This window comes from Vicia villosa, unplaced genomic scaffold, assembly GCF_029867415.1.
Source record: "Vicia villosa cultivar HV-30 ecotype Madison, WI unplaced genomic scaffold, Vvil1.0 ctg.002417F_1_1, whole genome shotgun sequence".
NCBI classification, from domain to species: domain Eukaryota; kingdom Viridiplantae; phylum Streptophyta; class Magnoliopsida; order Fabales; family Fabaceae; genus Vicia; species Vicia villosa.
Window position 1 is genome coordinate 238,297 of NW_026705922.1, and position 11,704 is coordinate 250,000.

Below are 11,704 nucleotides of genomic sequence, written 5' to 3' on the forward strand. Positions count from 1 at the left end.
ACCGACCATAACCGAAAATTGTGGAATTCAAATAGTTGGAAGATTTAGATGTTGAGCGATACAAGGCTGGAGTATGTAGTGGGTGCTGCCTGTATCTACTAACACCATAACCGTTAGGCCACCAATGATGCCTTTAAATTTGAGAGTTTGAGGTGAAAATTGACCCGTTAGTGCTTGAGGAGATAGTTGAAAATAGGCATCGTCAGGTTCTGGTTGAATTTTGTGGGCAGGGGTGTCATCAATTGTGTAGTCTTGAATCATAGGATTTTCATCACACAAAAGAATTAAGAATCGTCCTGTAGCACATTTATGACCAGTGACAAATTTCTCATCACAATTGATGCATAAGCCTTGGGCTCTTCTCTCTTGAATTTGGGCTTGGGATAATTTTCGGATGGGAAGTCTTAGGGGTTGACTGGTAGAAATGGGCTTTAGTTGAAAATTGGGTTGGGCTGAAGTAAGTGAAGTGGGTTTTTGGGGTTGGACAGTATGAGTGTTAGAATTTGTTTTGGAGAAAGGGGTGTATGGTTTTGAATATTTGGGCTTAGAATCTTTGAGTTTTGCTTCAATTAACTTTGCTAACCCAATGGCTTGTGATATAATGGCTATGATGCATCCACTTAAACCATCCCAATGCATCACCTTTCATATAAAATGAAATAAGTGCTAGTCTATTTTCCGCTGGGTAATTGTAGAAACTAAAAAATTGTTCAGCCTGAAATAACCATTCAAATGGGTTTGATCCATCAAAAGAGGGAGTTCAAGTTTAGGGGTTCGTAAAGGGGGTAAATGTGGAATGTGGGGGTTCTGTTGGTAAGGGGGCTGGTGTAAAAATTGGGTGTGATAATTCTGGGTTGGAATAAATGAAGGGATTGTAGGGGTAAAGGGTGGGTAGGTAGGGAAAGGTGGTGGTTGTGTGGCCGTAAAACGTTGCTGGACCGAAACAGTAGGTTGTGGAATAGAATAAACCACGTTGGAAGAGTTTCGAAAAGGGGAAGTAACTGGGTTTAAAATATGGGTAAATGGGGGTGATCCAAATGAAATTGAAGAGGACTGAGATGTAATACCTGATGAACTAGCGCCCATATTCGTTGCAGCAGCAGCAGATAAAACCAGCGGTGGTTTTTCCTTAAGAGAAATTTTGTTGACAGCAGCCATTAAAGGTTCAAACCTTGTATCTTCCACAGATTTTTCATTATCAAATATGGTTTGGAGCTGTCCTATTTGATGGGCCAAATCTGCAGAGATTTGAGCAAACCTCTCATCAATTTATTCTTGCGTTTGTTGCATTGCATTGTTTAAGTGTAGTGTAGAGATTTGCACAACTTCTTCAATTAGCTCTTTAGAAGTAGGGTTGGGTGGTTTTGGGGGAGCCATGGGAGGATTGAGAGGTGAAGATGAGAGCACCAATGATAGATTTATGCTAGGCTAAATTTAGATCTAAAGGACATTAAAAGATATTGACAATAAAAACAAGCTTCATACTTTCTTCATAGCCCTTTCAATTCTGAAAATACAATATTTATAGCTATGGTTACCTTACTAAATGGGCCTAAACATAGTGGGCCGAAACTAACAGCAAAAAGGCAAAAAACAATATTACTAACAGCACCCCTTTAATAATAAGAATCCTTGAGTAAAACTGATACTCTCTTTTTTCTAGTGGGCCAGTCCTGCTTCTTATCACGTATGCTAATAGCTAATCCAATATTTTATTTTGAGACTCAATTTTCAAATAGTGTGTAAAGAGATGAGACTCATTGGACTTTAATTTTAATGTGTTTACTTTCGGAGCTGTCTTTCACTTCTCCAAAACAGTTTTTCCACTTGAGAGCAACAATAAACCATCAAAAATAGAAAAAGTTTGCCTCCCTGGATGATGAATGGAACTAATAACTATATTTACTTTCAAAGCAACGTTGGTTAGAGCTTGACTCCTAACAGTTCTTACAACTTCCATTAACAATAAAAATATATTTTAAATATTTTGATTATGGTGGTTGAAAACCGCCACAGCTATGCAATGAATTTTTAAAATCTTTTTACAAAATTATAAATATTCTCTTTACAAGGACTATTTTCATTAGATGGAATAGATTTCGTCAAGAGACTTATCTTTACCTTTCCTAATCTCTTATGAATTATGTTCTCACGTGTTATCTCAACTATATAAACACGCATATAACATAAGAATTCCAAAAAATACCACAAGATTAATTCCGTTTATTAATCTTTTGATTTTAATTCAGCGGTTATTATCTTATATCATATTCATTTCTCAAAGTGTACCTGAATTTCGATGAGAACCACAACATATGAATGGGAAAAGGCTATGTCACCAAGAGCTTGAGAAGACTTCCATATCTTTTTAGAGACCGTTCCAATTCTGATTGCTATGACGCTCCCATGATAGTACTATTTTCTGTTCATGAATCAACCATATATTATATCTTATAAAACCCAAGAGTCGCTACTTACTACTGAACAACGAACATAAAGAATCCGAGTGTGAATTTCCTCAATAGATAATAGTAACAATCCTTGTAAACCAACAAACATGACGATACTAGGTGATAGGGAGTTATAATAACATTTATATTATTAGTTATGTAGAACAAGAAATCATCCAAAAACTGCCGCCACCCTTGAAACCATCCGAACTCACCTTATCCCAATCACCACAAACAAGCGAAGTCACCGAGGAAGCCACGAGCAATGTTCTCAACGGCAGCTTCTCTTCCATACGCACCCAACACACCCGCGAACACCCCTTCACAAAATTCTCCAACCACTTCCCAATCTCAGAAACCCCGAAACACAAACCCCCCAAAATCTGCGCTGACGTCAGCTATGAACCCCGCAACACCACCTCCGATGACAAAATCCGCGAAATCCTCCGCAACCGCGACTATGACTCCAAATTCGATTTCAACTTCGACATTGATTCCTTCACCATTAGGTCAATCTCAACCCTAAAATCAGAACCGGAACCCACACCCACACCAATACCTTTATCTCTTATTCTAAATTCTGTTTCCAACAGTCCACTCTATAACAAGATAGATCTCGGAACTATGTACTCATGCGTCGGAGTCTGGCAGCACGGTAGAGTCAAAATCATTGCCAACGATCAAGGAAACCATACGACGCCGTCTTATGTTGCCTTTACAGATAGTGAAAGGTTAGTCGGTGATGCCGCCAAGAATCAGGTCGCAATGAACCCTACCAACACTGTCTTCGATGCGAAGAGGTTGATTGGAAGGAGAATCAGTGATTCTTCTGTTCAGAGAGATATGAAGTTGTGGCCTTTTAAGATTACTTCTGGTCCTGGTGAGAAGCCTATGATTAGAGTTACCTACAAGGGTGAGGAAAAGGTGTTTGCTGCTGAGGAGATTTTTGAAGTTAAGGCTTTTGTTGATGAAGAAGCCAAAGAGGAAGATGGCAGTGACACTGATCTACATCGTTTCAAAGATAATGAAAAATATGGAGGAATTTCTCTTGAATCTGTTTGGTGGAAAGCAAGAATTGGTGAAGATTCTATCATTGCTAATTTAGATTCAGGCATTTGGCCAGAACATGTGAGCTTTAGCGGTATCAGCTATGGTCTAGTGCCACCAAAATGGCGTGGGAATGAGGCATGTGAGATTGACCATTGTATAACTTTTTCAAATGCAACACCATTCTGCAACAGAAAGCTAATTGGAGCAAGAATATTCAGCAAAAACTACGAAGCACGATATGGAAATCTCAACCCTGCAAACCTCACAGCACATGACTTCATTGACCATGGAACACATATCTTATCAACAGCTGCAAGTAACTTTTCACCAGACGAAACAATCTTCGGCAATGGCACTGCAAAAGGTGGTTTTCCTAGAGCACGTGTAAAATCTTACAAAGTATGTTGGTCAAAAACTGATGTAGCTGGATGTCATGAAGCTGATATTCTAGAAGCGTTTGCTCATGCTTTAAATGACGATATTTATGTGATTTCAACTTCGTTGGGTGTTTCTAATGTTAAAGCTTTGTTTACATATGGGATTTCGATTGGGGCATTTCATGTTGTTGCAAAGAATGGTGTTATTGTTGTTTGTTCTGTGGGGAATGATGGACCTGTTTCTAGCACTATTATGAATGTTGCTCCTTGGTCTTTTACTGTGTCTGCTAGTACAATTGATAGGGAGTTTGTTAGCCAGATTAGTATTGGTAGCAAACAATACATTATGGGCGCTAGTCTTAGTAAAGGCTTACCATCAGGTCCAACATATATAATATATCCACTTTTGAAGTTTGTGTTGCAAAGAATCAGTATCAGGTCCAACACATATAATATATCCACTTTTGAAGTTTGTGTTGCAAAGAATCAGTGACAATTTGTTATTCTAGCAATGGGATCCAGGAACAACATTTCTATTCTCATATTGATTTTAGAACCTTGAGGACAAGGTTCAAGTAAACCTGGCGGCAATGATAGAGGGGTATAACAATAGAATATATAATATTAGTTATTAGTATTGTTAGTGGCCTCTTGTTGTATTTGGGCTTTAATTCAATGTTATCCATTATATATATATATATATATATATATATATATATATATATATATATATATATATATATATATATATATATATATATATATATAGTCTTTGACACAATTAAATCAATTATAGGAAATCAAAGTTTATCTTTATCTTTTATTTTAATTCCCTTTATTTTTTAGTGTTCTTCCCCTTTAGTGTAGTAAACCCTAATTTCATAGTTTTGGTAGGATAGTTTCCTATCACTAGGTTTTCCATGATCCAACATCTTGCAGAGTTTGTTAAATACACATAGGAACAACAATTTTCTATTTGTGAAATTAAATATACAATATGTTACTTGTTGGATTATTTTGCGTTTGTTGTGACTGGTGGCGATATCTTCGAGATTGACGATCTTCTTGATGTTGGCTTGCATATCTCGGTGATTTCGTTGAGACATTTGTTGAAGACTTTCTCATCGATCACCGTTGCATTGCTCATCTGCTGGAGAGCACGAGAAATGCTCCCTCCTAGCTGCACTAGAACCATCTTGCCTAATTCTACAAAGCACTGGGTTTTTGAGAAAAGAAATTTCTGTCAAGCCACCATTGAGATCAATTCTCGAATTAGAATTCTTAATGCTTCATCTTGAACCATGAATGTGTTGAGTGGGAGCAACATCTTAAAAATACTAAAACCAAAAAGAAAGAAAAACCACTTCATATTTGGAAAACCACTTCAAATTGAATCTGAAAAACAATAAGAAAATTTCAATCAGAATCAAAGCAATATAGAAATCATCCCTTGAACCTATACTTGTATGATTGAATACAATGCAAAAATGAATTCAAAACTACGCAAAAAAAAAAAAAGAGTCAATCTACAGAGAGAGAGAAAATGACTATTCAAACTATGAAACTAAGGATTATCGAAAATCATATATAACCAACCAAGCTCCATTGCATGCGAATCAAATCGTCAAAATTGTTTTCGATGCAAGCGGTTTGAATCTTCAGTTCAAGCAGTTGAATTATCATTCCAAGCGAATAAGCTTCAAAGTGAGCAAATAGTGAGTGACAGTTAGCAAATCGATTGAATCAGCAGTTGAACAATGGATCAAGCGTTCAATGTTCGTTGATCTTGAAGTGCTTTTATGATTCGCGGTATTAAGCGATGAATATTTGTTGCAAGTTTTGAGTGATTTGAGTTAGAGAGCTGGTAGAATAGGATTTCTCCAGAGTGAGAGCGAGTTATTGAATAAATAAATTTATCTTTAAGTTCGTACGTACTAATAATAAATAAATAAATAAATAATTACAAGTAAAAATCAACGTACTAATAATAAATTTATTTTTATTTGAACATAATTATATATCTACAATATAAGAAAGTTAGATGCTCTGGAAAAGACCTAACTGCCCCTTTGCTTTGTTAGAGAGCCACGTGGCTACCTCCTTTGCATTTCTTTGCTTCTTGCTTTTGCTATCTGTCTCTCATTTCTTTTCCTATCTATCTCTCCCTCTTTCTCTCATTTTTGTTATCTCTTTCTCTCTCTCTCACGTCTCTGTTTTTCTTCCTCCTCTTTCTCTTCTTCATTCACTATCTTCTCCCTCTTTCTCTTCTTCCTCGAAACGAAAGGCTACAGTGGTGCGAACAGAGGAGAAGATGACGAAAGACTAATCTGGCGACGATGTCGGATTCGTAACGAACATGTGGTGGTCGGCCACTGTTTATGCAATTTGAAGGTAATGTTTTATACCTTCACTCCAAGTTGCTTCTGATATATTATGCTCTTCCTCTTCATCCTTTTTTTCCAGATCCAACACTTTCGTGGCTTAGGTTTTCTAGATCCAACACTTTCGTGGCTTAGGGTTTCCAGATCTAACTCTTTCATGACTTAGGGTTTGCGGATCCAACACTTTCTATTTCTTCTGTATAGGATGCAATAAGTGGTGGTGGTGGTGGTTGCGTGCCTTCTCATGTCGACATATTTTTTTAGGTTTGATATTTCTGGCCTTTGTTACTCTGAAACGGGATATTTATTTTTGGTGTTGTTCTCACATTCTCTTACCCTTATGCAACCTATTATTGTTACAAGGTGAAAGGACATTCTCTTACTCTTATGCAATTCCGTGTTCGACAACGAGAAGGTAAGAGCTTAAGCGATTCCATGTTCGACAGCTACTCCATATTAGACAGTTCATGTTTCCGATGCTTTAGAGTTACATATCTGAATTGTTAAATACCTTCTGTTTCAGGTGTTTGTTTGTCAGCTATCAACAAAATTTTGGTCCTGATCGATCCATGATGTGTCAAAGAAGTTTAACCAGGAGGTTTCGTTGTCGGGGAAGATTCCAACGGGCCATTTCAATTCAGCATTTCAGTTTTCAAGAGTTTGGCAAAGAGATGCTGCTAATACCAAGAGTCTGAGTCAATTGTTTGCGTGTTTGGTAGGGACCATTTTGACTGAAATGTACATGTGGAATGGTTTGAATGAATGGTATGGTTCTGTTATGAATTTGGATTGAATTCCTTTATAATTAGTGTGGTGATGATAATGCTTTATTTTTTGTGTGAATGTTGTAGGATTGTATTGGTGTATGTGCTGAACAATTTTGGAATGTGTAGTATGCTTATGTTTAGTTTTGACTGTACCGATGAATGTTTCTAAACGGAAGCAATGTATTGTTTTGTTGCACTGCAGAGCTTGACGTAGCCTAAAAAAATGCAATTCAAATTATACTTCAAAGGTGAAAATCAAGTGTCTTCTCAAGGATTCGTTGATACTATCATCAACAGAGAATTCAAAATAGTTGGAAAAGAGTATTTTGTTGTAGTTCAGGTTGGAAAATCTGTTTGCAGTCTGAGTTATTTTCTTTCTGCTGTCGTGCCCCCTTCATGAGTTTTCATTGAATGTTTTTTCTCCATTTGTTTTGTATGCGACAACTATTAACTTTGGGTTTATTACTTGGTTTTTATCATTGACCAGGTTCTTTGTGTAACAAGTTTGTGTGACTCATAAATGTCACAGATCAAATCTGATTCTAACACTTGCACATTTTGGTTCAGCATCTATGACATTTGGTACAACCACTATGCACTTCAGTTCCGCATATGGACGATATTTTATTGTACTTTTGTTTTTGATGAGGTGTGTAGTGAATCATGTTAACTCAAAGTTACTAATGCATGCTTTTGTTTTCAATGGTAAAAACAAATACTTGCCTTCTGTAATTTTATGAAATTGCTAATTTGTTTGTTGTTGTGGAATTTGGCAGTCAAAAATTGATGGATGAAATCAAGGATTTGGTTACATCGTCATCCGAATAAGCTCTCTGTGAGTAGTTAATGATGTATTTAGATTTTCCTATCGTGTGTTTTGGTATTTGAGTATACATAGTTCTTATCTTCGATGTTTTAATGTAGATGGAGACAATTAAAGTTGAAAACAAAGACTATGATCAATAACAGTGCAACAAGCAATGGTGTCTCTCTCACACTTGGCCCACATCAAAAGAAATATGAAAGACATGACTTTTATAGTAATAAAGCTTCTACTTGATCTCTATTGGATGTATAATTCTCTTTAACTCAGACAATCAATTTATTATGAGCAGCTAGAATTTTCACATTAAGACTAGATGAGCTTTTTAGATCTACTTAAACAATATAATTTATGATTTGACTTCCATGATTTTAATAGATTGTTGAGTATGTATATGCTTCAAATTTATTTTTATAGGTCTTTGGTGATTGATTATCATGTTTGGCTTCCTTTCAGGCAGTAAATTAAAGGAGTTTGGAAATTTTGGACCATCCATTCACTTAGGTAAATTTGTAAAGTTTGATTCAATGTCGATACAAAGAATGCTGTTGGAAGAGGGTTTGAAGAAATAACACACACTTACGTACGAGGTTGTTTTCTTACTAATGGGAAGAGTCAGGGTTCATGTATTTTTAAGCAGCAGGGTCGCAATGGAATTAATATACTTGCTGCACTGATACTTTTGGTGTGTCAGCAGAAGAAGTAGTGGATATATGTACTGTTGATGGTTTAGAGGTAAACTTGCTTAATGTTAATTATATGGTTGAATCAGATGGAATCTACCCTGTCAATTATTGAATAGTGTAATCTACGGTCTTTGGATTGGTGGCGACTTTCACAGAGGCACGGTGTCCCCGAGATTTTTTTAAATTCATTGTGATTCCAAATATGTACATAACTATTTCTCACACCCTTAAGTTTCCACCACACTCATTGACTATCACCATGTTTTTTCACACGCACGCACTTATATGTTGCAGTATGTGGCATATATGGTTTGATGGATTCATGGAATTGTTCTTAACTGCCAAACTATGTGGTGCAGTATGAAGGCAAGCCTTGGAACCTGAGACGGCGGACGGTGAGAGGATATTGTTCGTAACTGCCAACAATATTGTTCAATTACAAGAAGTCATCGAATATTTGATTTCAATAGAGTTTTATAGTTAGTTTATTGAGTGATGCTTTGCTGCCCCGTCTGGTTCTTCTGTTTCGATAGTTAGTTTATTGAGTGATGTTATTGAATCACTCCTATCGCTGTTTGTTTTTACTTTGTCTACTTCTTCTTTGGTCCGTGTGTATTTCTATATGTTTTCTCATTAGAATTTTTATCTTTCTTTGATACAGATGGTTTGATATGGGTGAGCGAATGGAACGCTTTGCAGCAGCCTGTTGCATCGACATTCTTAACTACTGTTTATAGTGACTATATTGTAAATTATCTCGGAGTGCATAAGCGTGGTTTGCGGGTAAAGGTGAGTAAGATGTTTTCAATATCTGGCTCCAGTTGGCTTAATACTTTGGGTGGTATATTGGAATCTATGGGACAAATTGCTAGGAGCTTGAATCCTCAATGGAAGTTTGGTATTTCTGCTACTGAGTATGTTGGGGTCGCAGCTACACTGGCAAGTTCATTATATTTAGAAGTATTTTACTTTTACCCCATCTAAATCGCGCGTGTGTGTGTATGCTACATTATCACTAAAACCATTATTTATTTGCATATCATTCCTCTCAGGGGTTGGGTGTTCCCACTGGCAAGTTCATTATATTTATTTGTATAACCTGTTTTGTGCAGGTAGCACGTCCTGATTCTGTGCAGGTTTGTTGTAATGGATTATCGACCGAAATGGTACCGTCCTGATTTGTTTCGCAATTTTCTAGGTATTGCGAAAAAAGTATCCTCAACTGGTCAGCTGCATAATGGAGTGTTCATGCAACAGGTTCATAAATTACATGCCTTTTTGGAATTACGTTCATTGCTCTATTGCATCGATATTTAACTTTTCATGTCTAACAGGATGCTGAAGAATGCTGGAAACAAATTCTATACACACTTTCACAATCTCTAACTTTCAAAGGTCATTCACATTGCCTATTTTGAGTCATTGTTGTTGTACTCAATCATCGTCATTAGCCAAACGTGCAATTGTCACGACCTCGACGCGCATATTTACTAAATAAAATTAAAATGTTATTATTGGTTGCATTTAAAACATAATCACCTGTAGTCATTTAATTGTGTCAATTTAGCATCAAAACATAATCGTTTTGGGGATGATGTAACTTGAGTAATGTATTCACCACAGATTCAAAAGATAAACGAGGAACAGAAGAAGCAAATCCGCAAAAATGAACGTGTTCTTAAAGTTGCTGAGGTATGTGAGACTACAACTACATAAATTGTGTGAACATTTTTCGTGTTTAAATTATATTGTATATACGCGGCATTGATGAATTGTGTTTATGTGGTTTTGTTTGGGAAAAATTGGATTTGAAGAACAAGCCAAACATGAAGGCCTCAATCGATGGAGTAAGGTTTGTTTCAACTTGACACTAATAGATTCAGAGACCTTTTTTAAAGTATTCATAATCTCAGGGACTGATTTGAGAGCGTCCTACAAAGTCGGACTAATTTGGTGGTTTACTCAATACGTTTAAAAGCTGAAACATTAACTGCTGATGTCAGTGATATCAGTTCAATTGTCAGCATGAGTGATAGGATAGTAAGATCAGCTCCAGGTAATGGATCCAGATCAACTGTTGGTTGTCCCTGATGAGCAAGTTCAGCTTAAAAATGTCAAGGGAAGTTCGGATACCCCTGCTGAGCAAATTCAGCTTGAAAAAGTCGAGGGTGGTTCGGCAACCGTGAAGCTTATTGTTTCTGCGCAGCAAACCAACCCCAAACAGTGTTGCTGGAAGACTTAGGTCTAGGACAAAAAATCCTTGATGAGGAAAATTTCCTTAATCCAACCCAGGGTATGTTGAAGAGAACATTCAACATTGCATTTTGATGTTATCAAAGTTGATAATTTGGTAAGAAAACCTGTTTTGGCATAGTAATAGTTTTGTATCAGTATGTGAAACACGTTAAGTATCATAGTTAATTTTAATTAAAAGGTGTAGTATTTATTTTGTGCATTGTCTTAGAAAAATTAAGAACAAGAAACTTTAAGATTATCCAATGTATCCTCGCATGAGCTAAGTACCTGTGATGCAACTTCTTGTAGGCTAATGTTTAGACATGTTTCACCGGTGAAAATGACAGCCAAATGGAGTCCAAATGAAACATGACAGTGAAAAAATATATAAAATACTATGTCTTTAATTAAAAAAATATGATCTCAATATACATGTTTTTCTTAATATGGATATAACATAAACTATTTACTTTGTTTTTCTTAATACTTAGATAACTACACATGTTATAAGATAAATTCAAATAAACTGTACATATAAGCTCTTTCAGTTTCACCTTAAACTGAATCTAAATTGTTAGCGCATTTGCTAAAAATTTAATCAAAAATCTTAATTGTTGAAAATGCAGCAATCCTCATGCTTGAATCAGGGAAAAATATTCTATAAAATGTGATTCATGTTTATCTCTGAAATTATTTGAGTTAGTTGAGGCTCGACTTCTTAAATGTAACATTGTTGATATGAGTTAGTTAGCCGCGATTCCGAGAATTTTCTCTTTGATGCTGCTGCTATTATGAGTTTCTTTGAGTATTTAAATTTGGCATGGAAGATAGTTTTCCAATCAGCAGTGTCTAAGAAAAGCTCCAATGCTAGGATTGCCAAACTACGTTTGAAAATGATTTTGTTCTCCTGAGCAAAAAATCATTAACAACATAGT

At 36.1% G+C, this 11,704-nt stretch overlaps 1 protein-coding gene and 1 long non-coding RNA gene across 2 annotated transcripts; both read left to right on the forward strand.

Moving 5' to 3' along the window:
• Window positions 1-3,053: 3,053 nt before the first annotated feature.
• LOC131638785 (subtilisin-like protease Glyma18g48580) lies at window positions 3,054-4,370 on the forward strand. Its single transcript, XM_058909330.1, has one exon. The coding sequence runs from the start codon at window positions 3,075-3,077 to the stop codon at window positions 4,368-4,370; it is 1,296 nt and encodes a 431-aa protein (XP_058765313.1). The 5' UTR covers window positions 3,054-3,074.
• Window positions 4,371-9,854: 5,484 nt separating this feature from the next.
• Window positions 9,855-11,073, forward strand: LOC131638788 (uncharacterized). The gene is made up of 3 exons (XR_009294772.1): window positions 9,855-9,929; window positions 10,158-10,226; window positions 10,349-11,073. It is a non-coding gene; the product is annotated as an uncharacterized LOC131638788 (long non-coding RNA).
• Window positions 11,074-11,704: the final 631 nt, after the last annotated feature.

Excerpts from the sequence above, each read along its gene's own strand:
- LOC131638785 (XM_058909330.1), top strand. The coding sequence starts at position 3,075 with ATGTACTCATGCGTCGGAGTCTGGCAGCACGGTAGAGTCAAAATCATT.